Below are 21,083 nucleotides of genomic sequence, written 5' to 3'. Positions count from 1 at the left end.
AAAAAGCATTTAACATTTAGCATTTAAAAACAATAAACATTTTTTTCAATTTAAGAAGATTTTAGCATTGTTATTGGCTATTATTGTGCATTCATGACGAAAAACTATATTATATCTTTTCTCTATGTCTTTTCGTATTATTATTAATAATTGATTGACTCATTGGAATATCAATAGGTTGTCAGTAGTCCGTAGTATTTACTTCCAAAAAAAAAATATATATATATTAGTATACATATATATTTTTTCTTGCATTTTTGTTTCTTTTGATTTAATGGTGGTTTGATTTCATGTTTTTCATGCAAAACTTGTGTTGTTCTCCTTAAAAAACAGTAACGTTACAGTATCACAGTAGGCCTACAGTGAAATATCCGATGGTAAACCATGGAACTTTAATATACCATGTTATGACTAATTTAATGATAAACATTTATCGTTTACTAGATGAAATACAGATACAGCGGAAGCTTACACATTTTGTAACTGGGAAACAAGCAAGCCTGCGTGAACGCCACTACGACAAACACTTGGTTTATGAATATTATCTACGTACCAAGACGCTCGCCGAGTAGTTCTAAATGATGATTAATATTCATGATATACACCTTCGCCATACTGGGATTCGTAACAGGGTTAAATCAGAGAATGTCTAATATGGCGAGAAGTTTCACTCTCACTACACTTCCGGTTTCTGAACTGGTTGCAGTTCCACTCTGATTCCATATGAGGGCGCTCACAGGACGAGTGCAGAATGAATGGAGGTCAATGGCGGTATACCCCTCAAAATCCACTTTTCTCAGGATATAATTTTTTGTCTAGTAATTTGAATGTTGTGTTCGAAAGGAGATGCAAAGAAATTACACAATGCTGGGTGTTAGACTTTTTAGAGTCACTTATTTGCTTTAAAAAGTCTTTTAAAATGTCAATGACATCATAAACATTCAAATTCATTAGCAGAATGCTAGCGTGTTATGGGCAACAACAACTCAACCTGTAAGAAATCGAAAGGACATAAGTACTCGTTCATTCAACTTTCGACGTATAACCAATGTTGAACTTGCAAAACCTGCAATCATATCTGAGATTTCTCAACGGCAATCGGGTGAAAGGGACAAATTTAGCCGTCTAGCCCCATAGACTCCCATTCATTTAGCACTCATGGCGATCGCCCCCAGTGGAACTCTGGTAGTACTGCAACCAAAATTCGGTACAATATGACTTAATAAGGAATGGGAAGGCTCTCCGTAGACACTATACAGGCTCTGGTAACAGGGTTAAATTTATCGTCACATCCGGTTCTGCTGTTGCTGATCCACGTTTGGACTGTCGTTATAAACGATCTGAAAAAAATAAATAAACCCATGCAGGGATATATCGACTGTCACTGTCATATATCTGCTGAGGATTTTGACAGCGTAAGCGATATGGGTGCAAGGTTTATTAAGTAATATGAAACTGATACAATCTGAGGAGTACTTTAATGATGTTTTATATTCTAGGACATTGACGATGTCATTCAGGAGTCTAAAAAGGTAGCTCTGTTTTATTCTGCTGTCAGGATGCTGTCATATAAAGTATGCAATAATATTGACGGTTTCGTTTTTAGGCTGGGCTTGTTGCCCTTCTTGCAGTAGCAGAGCATGCTGGTGAATTTGAGAAAATTATACAGCTCTCACAAAGGTATATCTGATATCTTACCACATCATATTTTGAGCAAACTCAGTATTAAATGGCTTTAATATTCTATAGGTTCCCAGGATTCATTATGCCATGTCTTGGAGTTCATCCTGTCCAAGATCCAGCACAACCCAGGGGTGCTTTACTTGAGGTCTGATATATGTCCATATAGAGATAGATTTATTTCATTTACTGTCTTAGAGCTGACACTGTTTCCTTCTTTTCTTCCCCACAGGATCTAGACGCAGCATTACCACTGATCCACAAATACAAAGAGGATATTGTGGCTATTGGTGAGGTTAGACGTATATTGTATTTCTAACTAGTTATTCTTTTGGGTTATAGGTAAAGAATGGACTGTAGATATGGGTTATACAGTTACAGGTGCATCTCAATAAATTAGCATGTCGTGGAAATGTTAATTTATGTCAGTAATTCAACTCAAATTGTGGAACTTGTGTATCAAATAAATTCAGTGCACACAGACTGAAGTAGTTTAAGTCTTTGGTTCTTTTAATTGTGATGATTTTGGCTCACATTTAACAAAAACCCACCAATTCACTGTCTCAAGAAATTAGAATACTTCATAAGACCAATAAAAAAAAACATTTAGTGAATTGTTGGCCTTCTGGAAAGTATGTTCATGTACTCAATACTTGGTAGGGGCTCCTTTTGCTTTAATTACTGCCTCAATTCGGCATGGCATGGAGGTGATCAGTTTGTCTCCCTTGACAATAGCCCATAGATTCTCTGGGGTTCAGGTCTGGTGAGTTTGCTGGCCAGTCAAGCACACCAACACCATGGTCATGTAAGCAACTGTTGGTGCTTTTGGCAATGTGGTGCCAAATCCTGCTGGAAAATGAAATCAGCATCTTCAAAAAGCTGGTCAGCAGAAGGAAGCATGAAGTGCTCCAAAATTTCTTGGTAAACGTGTGCAGTGACTTTGGTTTTCAAAAAACACAATGGACCAACACCAGCTGAGGGCATTGCATTACTACTTCAGTCTGTGTGCATTCAATTTATTTAATACACGAGTTTCACTGTTTGAGTTGAATTACTGAAATAAAAGATCTTTTCCAAGACATTCTAATTTATTGAGATGCACCTGTATGTGCCATGTGCACTTAAACCCTTAGGGGAATAGTTCAGCAAAAAATGAAAATTTGTTGACAGTTCACTGTCAGGCCACTCAGAGTTTTTCTTAATTCTGAAAAGATATGGGGAAATTTAGCATCACTTGCTCACCAATGGATCCTCTTATGTCAGTCCAGATTATTAGTGTTATGAAGTCTTCACGAATGTGTGTCATCACATACAGGTCGGTCTGGATTTCACACCACGTGTAGTCAACAATGACGCTGGGAAAGACAGTCAGAGACAGGTGCTCATTCGACAGGCTGAAATCGCAAAAGAGCTGAATCTGCCTCTGTATGTGTCGCTCTTCTGGATTTGTATTTTTCAGGAAATAATATTATGATCTTTCATATAGCACTGCATTTGGTCTATTAGGAATGTACACTCAAGATCCGCTGGAAGACCAACCATCCATCTTCTGAAGGAGTTGGGTATGCAATGCGTACAGCAACAAAGCATGCATAGTCATAGTGTTTATTCATAAACTGTTTGCTTTTAATGATTATACCGTTTCAATCAGGTGTAGAGAATGCACTTCTTCATGCATTTGACGGAAAACCTTCGGTTGCGATGGAAGGTGTAAAAGCTGGTTATTTTTTCTCAATACCTCCATCCATTGTCAGAAGTGATCAGGTAAATCTAATCTATAACATTTTACTTCTCATGCCAATATCTGCAAGGTCTGTTTACAGTATTTACAGTGTTTTACAGATAGTACAGTGTTTACAGCTCTACTATCAGACATTGTACCAATCAGAAATATACTATAGTATCAAATTAAAACTCTTATATTTGAGCTTCTTCAACTTCAGACAACCTAATTCATGAGGTTTTTGATTTTAGTTGGCTTAATTAGTGCAGATATGTATATATACTGACAAAATGTTTTTCTACAAACTGATTTAAAATAGAGCTGTACAAGAAAATCTCCTGATAAACATGTTGACACTCAAGTGTGTCAAAACTTGTAATTGGAAGTGTATATCCGTATATGTGTGAAATCTATACAATTTAATACAATTTCTTAAGTCACACATTACATGTTTGTCCCCCTTTTATAAGAAGCAGAAGCTGGTGAAGCAGGTTCCTCTGGAGAGCATGTGTTTAGAGACGGATGCTCCTGCACTCGGGCCTGAAAAACAGGTGCAGTGGATTTTATTTTTTGTCATAAACATGAAACGTTGCTGAAGCGTATTTACAACTGTGTTTTTACTTTAGGTGAGGAATGTACCAAGGAATATCAGCATCAGTGCAGAATATATTGCCAAAATCAAAGGTGTTCCCTTGGAGAAGGTGATGGAGGTCACTACCCAGAATGCCCTGCGCCTCTTCCCCAAATTAAAAGCATTTATCAAAGCCTGACATTAAAAGGGACTTATGCAAAGCTGCTGTTTTTAACAAACGTGTTTTGTTGTGCAACAAATTGTGATCAAGGATTTCGTTATTAGAGCATAAATGGACCCCAACTGGTTTTAATTTATTGAATCCTGTCAATAAATAGTGCTCGTAATTACAGGACAGAATATTCTCAAGATATTTTGAGAAGTGCGAATACAAATTTGTAGAATGTTTTGCAGATAAACGAAAATGAAATTTAAAGTTTGCAGTTGTTTCACATGCTGCTGCTATAAGATAGAAGAAAAATGTGTGGGTGCAAGTTTAGATTTTTAAAAACTAGAGATAAAGAGATAAAGGAAAAACATGCTCACATTTAACACATCCCAGCTAACAGGAAACCTTCTCAGAACTGGTAAGGTTCGTCACGAACGAACGCTCTTCAAGTAACACATTCACAGAATGATCGTTCAAAGTGATCTGGTCTCTAAATATGTTATTAACATAAAAACACTTTATATCTATGGAACGTTTTTGTCAAACATGTCATTTAGATGTTTGTCTATGTTATTCATGTTACTACTCGATACAGAAGATTTAGACAACATTTAAAAGTAACATTCCCATAATGTTTGCAAAAATAAAATTTAAAAAACCCCTAGTGTTTTTTTTAATATTCACATAACCAATAAAAACCTTTAACAATATGAAAATATTTAGAAATAACATTCTAAAAGCTTATTTTATTTAGATTTTATTGCTGTAAAGATTCATATAAACTGACATAAAAAGCTTGAGTAGAGATACCCAGAGAGTAATCAACTACATTTATTAATCTTCCATAATTTCACATAGAAATCATATAATTTCAATTATAAACAAAACGTTTTCTTCAAGCACCCCTGAGGCTGTGCAATGTTACCATGATAAACGAAACATTCACCTGCAAATTAGCAGCTTTATCACCAGTGAGGCACGATTACAGTGGTCCTTTAAACTCTGAACCCTGGCTATAATGATCATATTGCATAATGTTCATTATTTATATACATTCATTTGAATCGTCTAATCTTCAGCATCATACCAAATTATTGTGTGTCATAAAATAGTTACGTTATTTCAATGTTCGCTTGAAATGGTGGCAAAAGAAACCACATATAGTTGTCTGTTAGATAAAATATCAATGTTTATGTGCATATTCAGATAAGAAAAGACTGTTGGTTTTGTATTGGAGGGTCAAAGACTCCACATTGTATAAATACAGCATTAATAATACAAACATTTGATCTTAAGAATTACTGTAATAAAAAGCACACAAAGTGCATATATTAGATTTCAATGGAAAAGCATGGTTTAACTTTCCACAATGTACGATTATTAAAGATTATAAATAGAAAATTTTATTTTGCACAAATGAATTATTCTGGTATTGTTAAATAATATAAACAGAACATTTTAGTGGTATTACTTCAGGTTGAATTTGTTGTGCAAGATATATTTGATTGTACTTTAGAGGTCATTTAAAGCAACTCTATGAACATTTTTACCTTGTAGTATCAAAATCATTCTGACGTCTAATATGAAATTCCGGGTATGAAAACTACATACAGCTGCTTTAAATGAAGCATTACAAAATAAAGTGTTTCTGCAAAAAATATCAAAAGACATTCAAGCAACCAAAAGACAATTATAATAAAATAATGTAAACAGAAATAGCATTATGTGTGGAGATCAAATGCACAGGCACTGTGTAATACAAACCACTGATGCTCAAACGCATTTCTACAGCAGTGTCCTCATTTCTACAACCAAAAACAGGAGTGATTCAGTCTTCCTAATAAGTCTGGAGGTGCTAGTTTGCTCTACTCCTGTGCCACATGTGAGTCTCCATCTGCAGGAGAACACAGCAAAATAAATAAACTCAGAATCTGAATTTGAACACCTTTTTTTTAGCATTTTTATGCTGATATTCACCTGAGTGGGCAGGAATGGGCATTCCTACAATCACAGTGTTTCCTATTAAGCAGCGCAAAGAAAGTAATAGTTAATTAATAGAAACAAAACAAGAAAAGCTAGCAATATTACCACTTCAATGACCAATGAGCGTTTCATAATTGTTGACTTTCACTAGTTCATAATTACACTAGTTTTATACACTACCACTTTGGGGCTCTGCTCGCCAAAGCAGTTGTAAAAATACAGTAAAAACTGTAATATTGTGAATTTCTTTTTTACATTGTGTCCTTGCTGTATGAAAGCATTAGAAAACCTGTATAGTATCTATCTATCTATTAAAAATGTGCATCTGTCGTTCACCTGAATTTCCGGGTGCTGGACTGGGAATAGGCTGTCCTGTTATTACTGTGTCATTGCCTATAAACCACAAAATACAGTGATTTACATGATTTACAATTGGGGGCACAGGCAGAATCAGGCAGTGATGCGGGCTCCAGATCTGAAAACATGAGTCCCGCTCCTCACCTCTGTTCTGCTCCTCTGACATCTCCGCCTCCAGCTCATCTGGATCCACATAATGAAAATGATTTTCGTTCTCTGAACCCCCACATTTACCGCAACAGCAACAGCAGCAGCAAAGGCAGCAGCAACATGTGAAGATCATTCCCAATGCCAGAAGTGCCTGAAACAAAAACAGAAAACAATTACTTGTTGTTCTTGTTCATTTTTGCTTTCAACATTCATTTGTAAGACATGATTCCTGTCCTCCTCTGAGCCACATTATAACCACTTCCTCAATTCTCGGCTGATTTCAACATGAATGATTTTGTAGACATTTATGGCTAATCTTGATTTTAAGGTTAAAATCATGCCCAGTGCCAGATGTTTTCCACAACATCTGCGGATATTTTACTGCACCCAAACAGCAACAGAAAATGACAACAACAAAAAATCGTATTTTTCAGTCTCAGTTTCAAGTCCTTTAACATTAAATGGAGTGTTTTTGTTATTTTGCTAGGTGCATTAAAGTGGATACATATAATTAGAAAAATCTTCATTCTTATTTGCTCAAAAATAAACTGTACGCCATCATGGTTTTATGGGGTGAACGAGACATGCAGATCCATATACAAGGCTTTATTTCCAAGTTTATTATATAACAGGCTGGGGTCAAACAATGGCAAACAGGTACAACACAGGCAAGACAAAGAGTAATCCTAGGACAAGTGTGGGTCTTCGATCGGGGAACCCAAATCCAGAGGACTATGACAAAAGGAAAATCCAATAACACAAGCAATAGTACAGGCAAGGTACAAACACAGTCCGAAACAGAAGGCAAATATATCCAAGATAAAGAGGCAAGAATCAGGACATGATCACAGACTAGCGATAAGTGCAAACAATACTCGGCCCTGAGAAAGAGGTTTTTCCAAATTCTCCGATTTTTTTCAAGATGCAGTGCCATAACTTTTATTATTTACATTGCATATAAACAAAGAAATAAAAAATATATAAACATAGACGCAAACTACTCACCTTAAACCAGCATTTGGACATGAGGAAGTAGTATTTAACACCATCCTCTCCGAACTGGTCCGCGGCGTAGAGGCCCATGGAGCCATATTCGTCGTAGATCTGTCGTTTAGTGTCATCGTTGAGGATGGTGTTGGCATTGTTGATCTCTTTGAACTTCTCCACTGCTTCAGGGTTGTTCGGGTTCTTGTCTGGGTGATACTTCAGTGCCAGTTTCCTTGAGGTGGGGGATTACAACACAAAGCCTTTATAGGAATGCTGCATTTGTGATTTCTTGATTACTATAAGCTATAAACCAGAATACCTGTATGCTTTCTTAATATCCTCAGATGAAGCTCCTTTCGGTAAGCCTAATATCTGGTATAAACTCTCTCCAGCTCGAGACAGCTTTCGCTGAGGGCGGCTTGTATCTGCCATTGTCCGATTCTGCTAAAGCACTAAAGACTGAAGAACACAAATGGAGACAGTCATTATGCAATCCTTTCAATCTTCTCTACTGTTAAATAGAAGCAATTGGATGCCACAAAACGGATGCCATTGCATTAGATAACAACATGTCAAAGCAAAGTGGACAACTGTGAGAACTAACATTATATATCCACTAATAACCACCAAATCACTAGCTGATTCAACCACAATGAGCAATTATAATAAAGAAAAATAACAATGTCATTCATAAAAGTAAAATGTGTCCTTAAGATTCCAAACAGGGCATACATGACCAAACACAACCAAGAAATACAACCAAACAAAACAAGAAATAACGTAATATTATCAATATTCTTTATCCATTTAAAAAGATATTAAGTGTAAAGAAATATCCAGAGTTATTTATACATCCACAAAACGACTAGACAGTTACATGACTAATTTCGTTAACAAAAAAATGTTTCCGCTTTTATTACGAAAGCATTTGACATTTTAGTTTTGAGTAGACTGGCGCTGATTTGAGGTCAGGCCTGTCAGAGATCCTCACCTGACGGCCAACTAATAATTAATCAAAGCGATCACTTACCGTTTATGAAAAGTAGTGGATTTTTAATCAAGTTACTCGTGTATTCATTTCTACTGATATGTACAGCGTTTAAAAGGCGAATAGTGAAGTGGAGCCATTGGGCTTGGGCAGAGTTTAGACCAGGAAGTAGGAAATAAAGATCTACGTCAAAGCTCGTGGACAGAAAACAGCGGTGAAGAGTGAAAGTGACTCCTCTGTCTGAGAATTTGAAAAACCCGGCGAACAGAGAACGTTCTCAGAACATTGGCTAACATTCTCTCAAAGTTCTGAACAAACGTTCTACCAGTAAAAATGAATAAATAAATAAAACTATTTTAAAATAGAAATGTTTATTATACATTTTAAAGTAAAACCGATAACCCTAATTTGTAGCAATATTGTAAGACTTTTTGAACATAATTAGGAGAACAGATGATATGAAGATTTAAACCAGGAATGAAATTTGTGGATGCAGTAGTGTGGATTATTAATTTGTGGATTATTGTGATGTTTTTATCAGCTGTTTGGACTCTCATTCTGACGGCACCCATTCACTACAGAGGATCCATTGGTGAGCAAGTGATGTAATGCTAAATTTCTCAAAATCTGTTCCGATGAACAAACAAATGATCTAACAATCACCTATCTTAGGCCTGAAGGTGAGTACATTTGAGGTGAACTATTCATTTATGCAACCCCTTTTTATAACATTAGTTTCTAAGCGTGTGGTTGTATTTCTCTTTAAGGCAGTATCATTGGGATGGTTGGAGGCTGCTGCTCAGTCTGTTTTGTTTCGGCATCTTTTTCCCTTGTGCAAATAGCATCGTAAGCTCCTTCCTTCCATTCATCAATCCATCCATAAGTCCACCCACATGAATAAGTAAGTAGGACTTGCTGCAGGACTTGTCATGGCTTTCTGGATTGGCATTAATGGCTTTTTGTTCCAGATGCCCAGTTCTGTACATGTTCTTCCACTTAACTTTACTAACACCGTACCAGCCGCCTCTGAGAACATCACAGCCATGCCTGCCATCATAGATACTGCCATGTGACTTGTAGATCAGTACCAGCATGCACTGTATAGTATATGCTTAGGGAAATATTAAATGCTTATCCTCATCTTCCAGCAAACCTGTAGGGCTGAATGGGTTATATTCTCTGTACAGCTCCTCCGGAGCACACGGTAAGATGGTCCTATGGCTTTAATTACAGTAAAATGCATTGTTGCTTTAGCTGATTTTACTGTAGTAAACCTGCTTCTAACAGCTCGATGGTCATAAAGAAATTATTGGAAATGTAAAGGAGGATGCTAGAACAGAGGAAGAGTGCCAGTGTCACATCCAGTGTTTCATGTGGAGCATATAGAAATAAAATTAGAAAGGGTTGCCCTGCAAACTGAGTATTTTAAATATGATGTATGCTGATGATGTCAGTATTACAGAGATGTGTTCCTGTAATAATTTTACCAAGGTGTTCATTTTTGTAATAGACTGTATGCTTCTGTCACAGTTGTATTGTTTTGTATGAGTAGCTGCTGTACATAAAGACCAAAGAAAACTATTTTTACAACATGTGCTAAAATGTTAACGTCGAATATAAAGGACAAATCCAAATGACAAAAGAGAATGTTCAGCAAATCAGTTTTTCTAATAAAAGCAGGTGAGCATCATGTGTTACTGCTGTTGTAGCCCTCGTGGGTGAACCTCACAAGTCTGGCTCATATTTCACCCCAGAATAAAAACAGGGACATTTAACTTTTGTATTTAAATGTTATTCAAATAAGAATAAACAACACTATCAAAATAATACTTTTCTGTTTTCGCAGAATTGTAATGGGAATTGTGGAAATCAAAATGTTCATGAAAATAATTTTATGCAAACAATCTAAGAAATGTTGGGGTGATGCATGCCCTGGACATGATCGCCACAAGTTTCATTAAATTAAGATGCAAAAATATTTTATATAATATGAATAAAAAAATAAGTGATGTATACATAAGATATATACTTATTTTTATTTACTTATATTATACATGCAATAATAATACATAGCCAACCTTTGTTTTGGTTATGCCCACATATGTCCAGCAGGTGTCCCCAATGCACAAAACACACTAAGGCCCTAAATGTCCACAATACTTCAATTCTAAAATGAAAACATACCAAATATACCATTTGTGGTTCCTGTGGTGCTACACAAGTGCAACATCTAGGCCCATTTTCAAGAGAAATGGTTCGAAGTAAAAATTTCAGGCTAATGCTGTGCTTTATTAAAGCAGTTTGGGTGAGATGATTTTAGTGTCAGGTGCTCAGCTGAGATGTCGTAAATGCAACTTTATAAACAGACAAATGTCATGCTGACATTTCAGAGTGCTATTTCTTGGCTAAATGTCAGTTCTTTAACTGAGATATGGTGAGTCAACCGTACAAAGACAGATGAATGGCATTAAAGTGTAGCCAGTGGGAACTTTTTGCTAAATGAGGCTTTCAGCAGAACTTTCTGATCCAATAAGGGCACCTATTTATAAATCTATAGAGAGCAGAATATGATACTGATTTGAGGAAGGGCTTTTTTAACTTACAGCAACCAGAGATGAGAGCCTTTACAGTTCAACCTCAATGATTCTGATTAAAATGCAATTCCAAAAATGTTTACAGTGTGCTCCTTTATGTATTGTAACTACAATGATACATTTTTTTTTACAATGTATTCAAAGCAGATGATACTGTGATGTAACAGCATACAGTGTGCCATTCATTCAGATTAGATTTTATTGCGTTTCGTTGCTCTCTGACAGATATGCTTTGTAAAATAGATGTTTGCTGTGATGATGCTATGTTCGCATGAGCATATTCTGAATTGATTGGGTTTTGTTAACGACAAGCAGGCAGCACAATAGGGAAAAACACGTTTGTCAGTATAAATATCAAATTTTTATTGGCAATATTATTTGATCTTTTGTAAATAAAATAAAAAATCACCTAAAGAAGGTTCAGTTGAAAGAATATTCCAATATTTTGTTATAATTTCCTTGATCTGTTAAGACTGTTCCCTAAAAGTCAGGACACATTTAACTAAAAAAACAAACAAACATTTGCTTTTTATATTAGCTTTATGTAATAATTGTTGCCTATCTAACACTTTGCTGACTGAAGCCAAGTGTGTTGATATCCACGAGCTTCGAACTGTATGCGAGACTGTTCCTCAAAACTTTCTTCCAAATTCTTTTCTTCCACAGATTCAACATATTCGATGAAATTGACTCAACGGAAAACCCTTTTTAAAGATAGAGCATGAAAACTATCAACAGCAAGAGTTATGTTTCTATCTTTTTATTTCCAGAAGTAAATGCAATTTAAACTTCGAAAAAATGGATAGTGTTTTGGTAATAGACGTCTATATGAAGTTACCATAATTTTACATGTTTTTAAAAAAGGATTACTGTAATAAACCTATTCTGCCTCAAATTGCTCTATAGTTTGCAGAGTTTGGAGCTAATGGAGAAGCCTATGAAATAAGTTTTTATCAAAAACAAACAATCATCTCAATGATAAATTAGACAGGTTACTGATAATTATTGGAATTTATTTTAAAAAGTATACTAAAAGATTGTAAACCATGAGGACTTTGAAATTTCTTGATTTCTTTAATTTAAAATTAAAAAGTTTAACCCTTTATTGTTTGATATGATACAGACTAATGAACGTCTCTTTGATTTATGCTGATGGTTTGATGTACATTTATCTTATTTCTTATTTTTATTTCTCAATTGCTTGCTTGATTGGTTAATTAAGTTCGTGATCACTAACACCTGTTCTGTGACGTTTCACCAGGTGATCTTTGGACTTCATTTCTTTTTTATGAACGCTTGTAGGAAATGTCACTGTATGATTCACTGAAGATGGCTTGTGTTTAAACATCTGAGTGTTGTTTCCTCTTGCAAATGAAAGTGATTAAGAAGGTTAAGCAGAAGCCTTACTGGAAAACGATGTGATGTTTGATCTAGGCAACCCAAGAAGTTCAGCATAGTGAACTATTATTTTTTTTCTTTTTTTTTTTTCTTTACAGGAAATTAATCTTTGAAATAGCCTATAAGAAGAAATAAAAAGCAAAGTCTTGTGCTGTTTAAATGAGTTTGTTTCTTCATAATGACAGATTTGGAGAAATGCAGCATTCCATCATTTTCACTCCAATGCAGTGAATGGGTGCCGTCGGAAAAAGAGTCCAAACATCTGATAAAAACATAACAAAATATTCCAGAAGTAATCCACATGTCTTCAGTCCATCAGTTAACGTCATGTGAAGGGAAAAGCTGCATGTTTGTAATCCATCAAGACATTTTTAACATCAATAGAAATCTAATACATAATAACGTCCTTTGTGGATTATTGTGATGTTTTTATCAGCTGTTTGGACTCTGACGGCACCCATTCACTGCAGAGCATCCATTAGTGAGCAAGTGATGCAATGCTACATTTTTCTAAACATTTGTTCTTGAAGAATATTAGTCAGAAAAGTGAGACTGATGATTTCTTGGCTAACCTCAAACTAGTTCTTAAGACAAGAGTCTTAACATAATGTCTATGCAGCTGGCCCCAGAAAACCATTTACAGATTGTTCAGTTGTTGAAATGAACTAATCTACATGGGGAGTCAAAGGGGTGTGGCATATACTGTAATATGGGCTACAATATTAAGTAGTATACAGAAATGACAATAAATTATCACAGAAAAGCAAAAGTCAGTAGTTATCATTCCATAAAAATTATGCCATGCAAAGTAAAATGTAAATAGAGTAGTGCTATTTTGAGTATTTTTGTTACTAGCGACTGTAGGTACTTTTGTTTATTCAGTGTAAATGAATGAGCCTTCTGTTGACAGGATCTGCTTCCTTGAGGCTTGGTTCCCCAAACAACTGGATTTTACTGATAGTCAAACTAGCATCTGGGGGATGGTCATTCTTGAACATTCTGTGCTGTTCAATGCAATTTTTTTTTTATACCATAACTTTGAACACAATATTTCTTTCGATCAACAAAAAAAGCGCTTGATCTTAAGCTTCCGCTTTAAATCTTGAAATATGTTTTGTATATACACAAATAGCACTTAAATACAGAATGTATTTCTATTGTACTCATTTGTAAGTCGCTTTGGATAAAAGTGTCTAAACGTGAATGTAAGTGTATGGAAATTGAAATGACCTGGATATGATTTGAAACGTAATCCCCTCTGGTTTCACAGACGAGGCTTAAATGAAAGTCTGAGCTGTTTCAACTGAAAGAAACTTGCACTGAATGATCATAAAACATGTCAGTGCCTTTGTTTTGTCTTAAGATGCACAGAAGTAATGATTGAATAATATATAACTTTCATTTCCTCAACTGTGCACTGACGCCAAAGAACTGAAGCAAACAAAACCGGTCATAAAGTTTGACGAGTTTAGAGCAGATAGGGTTTATAACTTGAACATGTGGAGCACATGTTGCTTGTAAGCAAAATAAATGCAAATGAAGAAGGCAGTATTGGAGACACAAGATAAGCAGAGTTATTTGTGGGTTTTATAATACAGGAATATGTCTTCTGTAAATACATATTTACATTCTAACAAATCAGATGACGCAAATGACCAAAACGTCTACAATGGTGGTGTTTGCAGCTGAAAAAACACCAGAATGCTGATCTCTTGTTCGGGGGGTTTTGTGTGTTTTCTTATTGTTTTGTGTGACAAAAAGTCCAGCACCCTATCTAAGTTTGACTAAATGTGCATCTTTGGTATTTTTTCACCTGTTTTATGGTGAAAATGGTGCATCTGGTTACTTAATAAAGAAACAATTTACCAGACCTTGAGGACAGATTTAAGGACACATACACATAAAATTGAATTTTTACCTCTATGTTATACATGCTGCTTCTTTACAATCATTCATGAGATTGATTAGAAGTTTTTTTTTTTATTATTATCTGGTGTACTTTTTTTTCTGAACCCAGTGTGCTGTATTTATGAAAAAAACAAACAAACAAACAAATTTGATGAAACATCAAAAATTATTTTTAAGTGGAAAATATATATTTAAGTGGAACTGTTGTTTCCTATACAGTAGGCTATATTTTGAGTCATGTGACCGAAATAATGCAAATCAGGATGGTTATTGGAAATATTCTTTGAGCGGGTTATCATTCCATTTTCTCACATGGTCTGTAAAGCCGCTTGCAGCTTTTTATGAAAGTGATCACAGCAAAAAAATTGCATCCTGAATCCACCGCTGACAGGACTGAGAAGGAAGAGAGGTACGTTGATGTTTAATGGATTCTAGCTAGTGTTCTTCATATAAGCTTTTATTATCCCTTTGGGGAAGTTTTGTTTCAGTGAGTTTCCATGAGTGTTTCATAGAGAAAACAATACATCACAGCTACAAAAACTATTTGAAATGTCTTTTTTTCTGTGATCAAAGCTGTATTTTCAGCATCATTCCTCCAGTCTTCAGTGTCTCATGATCTTCAGAAATCATTCATTAAATTATTATCATTTATAAGTGGTCTCCGATTATTAATAATGGTTCTTATTTTCATCAGTACTGAAGATAACCATTAAAACCTTTTTTTAGGCTTCTTGGATGAGTAGAAACTTTAATAAATTGCATTTATTTGACATCTTCTGTAACATTATAAATATCTTTAACATCATTTTTTGAAAGAGAAATTGAAAAGAAATTAATAGTTTTATTCAGCAGGAACATTATATTGATGCTTACCCTAAACCTTTGAATGGTACTTCATGACCATTTCCATAAAAATATGAAGCACACTTTAAAAAAAAACAAAGTTGAGAAAACCTAAAAGTCAAAAGCATCCAGCTTCAGAAGATTTTTGTTTTCTCAACTTTTTGTTTTATACATTGAACACAAGGAGTTAAGAAAACTCACAAATGTCCTGAAGCTAGCCGCCTTAAAATTTTAGGTTTTCTAAACTTTTGATCTTTTACAGTGCAGCACATCAGCTTTACATGACAGGAATACATTACTTATTCAAATATATTCAAATAGAAAACAGTTATAAAATATTTTACAATATTACTGTTTTTACTGTATTTCTGACCAAATAAATGCAGTATTGGTCACAATACCGGAAAATAAAAACCTTGTATTGTATCTAAATAAACGTGGTTGTGTTTTCAGTGGGTGAGTGGGGGGCTGAAGCGTGAATCCGTATTCAGAAAAGCAAGGAAAACAAATAACGTTTACATTACTGTATGTAAAATTACGTACGTTTACATAAAGTAAGTAGGAGAGATGATTGAGGACGATTGCAAATGATTTGCAGATTCTATGCACCACTGACAAAACAAAAAAATATATGTAAAATGTGTGGAAATACTGCTGGTCAAGTATAAACAGCATAGTGTGATCGCGAATCTCGAAAGTGAAGCTTAAAAGCAGTTTCAATGCATTTATATAAGACTACAGTGATTAACAATTACCCACAAAACAAAATCAAGACTTTGGAAAAGTGTACATTTTTGTATTCATTTCTTGTGTCTAATGTCGCTTTAAAATGAATCACTTGTTGCAAATAATTTTTTTTAAATTGTATTACTGATGTCACTGATGCATATGGAGCAACATATGCACATATTCATATAAATGACTGCTCTCTGTTCCATCCACCAGAAATTGATGGCACGAAAATGAAACTGTCAAGAGTCATCATTCTCCTTTTTCTGGGAGTGTTTTTTAAGGTGGGATAATATTTAACTCTTATAAAAGTTATTCAGTTATATATATATATATATATATAGTATGTATTTATACAGTTATGCATATATACAGAATTTATTACATTTAGCATTAACTCTTTAATGCTTTTCTTTGGTAGGTTGCTGTGGCAGGTATTATACATAGATTTTATTTCTGCTCATTATCAATGTATGGAATAAATAATATGTATTTTTCCATTAATCGTCTGCATGTTAGACTGAATACTGTCACAATGCTACATTGCAGATAGTTCCACACAGGTGTACTGGTTAGAGCTTGAAATCGAGTCATCGGTGTACGACAATATCACTGATTATCTGAAACAGCTGTTAATAATAAACATAACTAATGCATCTGTAACAGACATCACCATCACAACAGGTAAACAAACATATAATGCTTGAGATTACACTTCAACATATCTCACACTTTTAAAAAGTAATACAATAAAGAAATATAAAATAAAATAAAATTAGAAAAATGTTTAATTTTCTGCCAGAAATTTGTACATTTTATGGACTTTGCTTTAACCCAAAACATTACACAATGCAAAGTGTAATTCAAAAATCCTTCATGTTAACACCCTATTTTTAGAGTACAAAGAATGAAAATAAAATATAAATTGTGGCTTCCCTGTTGAGCATTAGAAAGTTTAAGAATAAATGTGCTTGCTTTTTTTTCTTCAGTTAAATATATCTACAAAAAAGAAAAAAAAAAAAAGAAAAAGAGAAAAAAAATCCAAAATGAAAGAAATTAAAAAATTACACATTGATTCCAAATTAAAATAAATTTCCCAAGAATACACATTTTGAAAGACTGCTTTGAAGATTTAATTGAAGTAAGGATTTGGAAGGTTTCAATTGTAGAAAAAAAGAGCAAATTTTTCTAAATCAATAATTTTTAGGTTAAATTCACCCCATGTTTACCTGATATTTAGGAAAGCTAATACAATGTATTTATAAGGTACGATAATTGATCAAATATATGATGGGGACATGAAAATGTACTGCATAAGGGAACTGACCCATATAGGTTTCAAGAAAATAGAAATTATGGGCAGTTGCTACATCTCTGAATAATCTGTAAAAAAACAAAAAAAAAAAAAAAAACATAATGTGTTGTTTGCAGATTGCAAACTGGATGAGACGCATAAAAATTGTTCATGCATGGTGGACTACACATACAGTGAGGAAATGTGCAAAAAATATGGCTGCTGCAATGACACCTGCAGGCAGAAAGTTGATGACATTGCTGTGTGTCTGCCTAAATCAAGAGGTAGAGTATTGTTTGATATGGGCACAGGATTTCTTGAAAAAAATAAATAAATACATGAATACATAAATAAATAAATACTGTTCATTAAATGCTACAATTCTTATTCTTTCCAGTAAGCATCAATGGAGTTACTACATTTGCAAACGAGTCTTGCATACTTTTATGTGATCCAAGCAAACAAAAAACTGACGAGTACAAGGAAAACAACGAGAAAATGATCCAAATGGTATGTACTGCTGAAAATCAGTGCAAAAAAATAAATAAAAAATAAATAAATTCCTAGTCATTTTTAAAGTAAATTGATAAAAAATTATGCTTTTACATTGTTTTTATTATATTTTTTCAATATGGTGTTTGATGTTTAACATTTTATGTTGTTTAATTAATTAATTATATTCTATCTAGCTTTTACTTGAACAAATACAAATTTTATGTCATCATTAATTATTGCCTACTGTAGGCAAAAAGGAAATACAGTATATGAACTGTAAAATATACAGGCACTGTTTTGTCAAGTGCAATGCTTAAAAACTGTCACTGTATTGTTGGTTTTTATTAACTTTATCAACTCCAGTAATATCTGCACTGTTTGTATATATACCTAACCAGTATATTTCAATTTCTTTTAGCTTGCAAAACAATTCAGCACATTGAAAAATTTTGATTCTCTGATTATCAACAGTTACAGGTAATCATGATAGCACCTCTTTACTGTTCTATCGACACACATAAAAATTCCATGAAATGTAGTAACGTTTCCCATTTGATTTAAAGGAGTGGCAGTGTGATCGTAAATTATACGGTGCAGGTAATGGGCTCAGTTACGCTTAAACAGTTGGAGAACGTTACCAACAGTCTGCCTGCTTCTGATCTGAAAACAACAGGTAACTTAGTCATTCATTCATTGGGTGAACTACTCCTTTAACTTTTATTATTAGTATTATTATTATTTACAATGCTTATAATGGTTTGCTATAAAGAGAGGTTTATTGCACAATCACACCTTGTTATTTTCTCCAAAGGCTTTGTCGTTATTGGAGGTCCTCAGGGTCCGATTGATATCGACTCCTCTGTAAATATAACTTGTCGTCCGAAAGAAACCCTGGGAGTGGTAAGGTGGTACTTAATAGATGAGTGGAATACAAAAAAAACAGAGATCACAAAAGGACAAGAGGCAGACTTTACAAGCAACGTTTTGACAATGGAGGACAATGTTCATCTAAATCATATTTCAGGCAGCTGGAAAGGTAAGTTTCTGCATGCATACACAACTAGGATAACTGCATGACTTTCAGAGTATATTACAATTTTAAATAACTGAATCTATCTATCTATCTATCTTAAGGATCAATTCAGTGCGTGTATGCAAAAGGGTCCATACAACATACAGCAAGTACAGTGTTGGACATAGCACTTCTGCCAGAAATACAGGCTAAGAGCACTCCCCAGTTTTCTGATTGTATAAATAACCAATTCAAAACGGCTATCATTGAATGTAAAATTTCAAAAAGTACAGAAAATTACACGGTTACTTGGAATACTGCTCTTAGTTTCACAGAAATAGGACCAGGTGAGCATCTCATTACCACTTTTGCTCTCTCTGTGCAATCAGCCGGCGTAACCAATGTGATTGAAAGATAAATATGTATTTATTTACTTATACTTTTTTACATTGTGATAAACGATTTTCATATCCCTGTATTTTCTAGAAATCCAGAACAATGTTTTAACTTACAAAGCACAGGCGATCATAAATTGTGGAATCATATAATATGAATAGGAATGAGACACTGAATGTTGCATGCACATTCACCAACAAAAGAGCCAAGTCCAACCAAAATAAAACCCAAAAAGTGGAGATCCCAGTCATTCTTGGTAAGTTTTGCTGTTGTTTACCTTTTGGTCTCTTTGAAATCTTAACTGGAGCGCAAGAACACAGACTACAAAATGACTTTTGAGAGCTGCAGTGGAAGATGAACAATGAATGATTATATTTTATCATTTGGAATGACATTTGTGGTGCATTTTTCTTTTTAAAATGTGATGAAAAAAAGCCATACGGGTTTGGAATGGGAATGATAGTGAGTAAAGGGGGAAAGTGAAGTAATGTATTTGAATGTTTTGAATAACTAAGATGAATATTAGACTTTTTATTAATTTTTTTTATTGGAATTATAAAACACAATTGATGAGAAAAACCAATCAATAGTACTGTATATAATTTTTTAATACAGGCAGTTCAAATTCTGCGAAGAAGATAGAGTGTGGGCCCATTACAAAAAACAACTATACCGCCATTTATACCCTGTGAGAACTCTGCTGTTGGTTCAAAAATGAGGCCGTTGCAATGAAGGATGGAAAGAAGAATTCTCTACTTGTGTGAATTTGGAACTAAACAGCATTAAAAAGGATATAGAGGTATCATTCTTTTGTATTCATTTACTGTTTATGTTTTTGTATTCATTTACTGTTACTGTTATGTTCATCTACAGTCATTTACTGTTATTGCTGGACAGATTTAAACTTAGCACTAAATTCTTTTAACTTTTTTTTTTTTTGCTGTCATAATAACAGACATTAAATAAAGGCATTGCCTTATTAAGGATGATGCAGACGGACTTTTCGTACGAATAAAGGATTCGACCACTGTGCAGACATTCAACTCATATGCAAATATTAACGCATCTGTGGGTATTCTAGAAGCCATGAACAAAGTGTCTAAACAGCAGTCGAATCAATGGAACGATACTGTCATGCCTGTATGTATGTTTTCTCTTCAGTTTCTTTGTGACATTGTGTGTTGACCCTCTTATTAACATCTTTAAAATCTTCAGTGATATTGGTTTGGGAACAGGGTTGTTATTTATTTATTTTTTTAACTCTATTGCAATAGTTTGATGAGTGGTTGTTATAAAAACGTTAAAAAAAAGTTACTCCAAGTAATAATCAATAATCAAATCCTTGTGATTTCTCAATGTTTAATCACATTTCACTTTACATTGCAGAACTTTGTCAGTGCTATAAGCAACGCTTTGAATAAAACAGATTCCTGGAACAATCCTGAAACTAAAAACACTAATTTATCTGTAAGGTATCTACAGACTGTTGAGAACATTATAAGCAACTCGAATCTGACTATGAGTCAGCCTCAAAATCAAATAATGTTCAACTGGAAGTCTGTAATAATACTGGAGGCGCACATTGCAGCAACTTTAATGCAAGCATCAGCACAGACAGTAGTGTCGTTGTCGTTGCATTCCGGAACCTTCACGAAATTTTACCCAAGTATGCAAGGCCCTTAGAGACCACCATCTTGTCAGTCCCACTGTAAACAATAAGACCAATCCCATCTCTGTCCAGATGATGTTCGATCACGGTGAAGATAGACTTCGGAATCATGAAATGTATTGTCTTTTCTGGGATGA

At 34.3% G+C, this 21,083-nt stretch overlaps 3 protein-coding genes and 1 long non-coding RNA gene across 6 annotated transcripts; 3 read left to right on the top strand and 1 right to left on the bottom strand.

Annotated features, from left to right (window-relative positions):
• The first annotated feature begins 1,284 nt into the window (after window positions 1-1,284).
• Window positions 1,285-4,410, top strand: LOC113117812 (putative deoxyribonuclease TATDN3). 3 transcript variants are annotated; one of them, XM_026286741.1, is made up of 10 exons: window positions 1,285-1,415; window positions 1,500-1,532; window positions 1,607-1,680; window positions 1,750-1,828; window positions 1,913-1,975; window positions 2,996-3,105; window positions 3,187-3,242; window positions 3,332-3,444; window positions 3,880-3,954; window positions 4,030-4,410. In XM_026286741.1, exons 1-10 carry the CDS (start codon window positions 1,362-1,364, stop codon window positions 4,171-4,173), a joined length of 801 nt encoding a protein of 266 aa, XP_026142526.1. In that variant the 5' UTR covers window positions 1,285-1,361; the 3' UTR covers window positions 4,174-4,410. The 3 variants fall into 3 exon arrangements, with proteins under 3 accessions (XP_026142526.1, XP_026142525.1, XP_026142524.1); XM_026286740.1 differs by having other exon boundaries at window positions 3,877-3,954; XM_026286739.1 differs by having other exon boundaries at window positions 3,874-3,954.
• A 526-nt stretch (window positions 4,411-4,936) lies between these two features.
• Window positions 4,937-8,825, bottom strand: LOC113117815 (dnaJ homolog subfamily C member 5-like). The gene is made up of 7 exons (XM_026286745.1): window positions 8,651-8,825; window positions 7,940-8,079; window positions 7,639-7,852; window positions 6,628-6,784; window positions 6,463-6,519; window positions 6,121-6,162; window positions 4,937-6,037 (listed from the first exon to the last, which is right to left on the bottom strand). Exons 2-7 carry the CDS (start codon window positions 8,050-8,052, stop codon window positions 6,009-6,011), a joined length of 612 nt encoding a protein of 203 aa, XP_026142530.1. The 5' UTR covers window positions 8,053-8,079; window positions 8,651-8,825; the 3' UTR covers window positions 4,937-6,008.
• A 347-nt stretch (window positions 8,826-9,172) lies between these two features.
• On the top strand, window positions 9,173-10,363 carry LOC113117833 (uncharacterized). The gene is made up of 3 exons (XR_003294206.1): window positions 9,173-9,288; window positions 9,376-9,509; window positions 9,577-10,363. It is a non-coding gene; the product is annotated as an uncharacterized LOC113117833 (long non-coding RNA).
• A 4,453-nt stretch (window positions 10,364-14,816) lies between these two features.
• Window positions 14,817-19,429, top strand: LOC113116916 (uncharacterized). The gene is made up of 11 exons (XM_026285215.1): window positions 14,817-14,917; window positions 16,297-16,364; window positions 16,502-16,514; window positions 16,630-16,764; window positions 17,512-17,658; window positions 17,772-17,884; window positions 18,288-18,346; window positions 18,433-18,542; window positions 18,681-18,905; window positions 19,004-19,228; window positions 19,368-19,429. The coding sequence occupies exons 2-11, from the start codon at window positions 16,314-16,316 to the stop codon at window positions 19,427-19,429; spliced, it is 1,140 nt and encodes a 379-aa protein (XP_026141000.1). The 5' UTR covers window positions 14,817-14,917; window positions 16,297-16,313.
• The last annotated feature ends 1,654 nt before the right edge of the window (window positions 19,430-21,083 follow it).

The sequence above is a fragment of the Carassius auratus genome, chromosome 17, assembly GCF_003368295.1.
Source record: "Carassius auratus strain Wakin chromosome 17, ASM336829v1, whole genome shotgun sequence".
Lineage (NCBI taxonomy): Eukaryota > Metazoa > Chordata > Actinopteri > Cypriniformes > Cyprinidae > Carassius > Carassius auratus.
The sequence above is the reverse complement of the archived record's forward strand: the minus strand, read 5'-3'. Positions and strand labels throughout refer to the sequence as shown.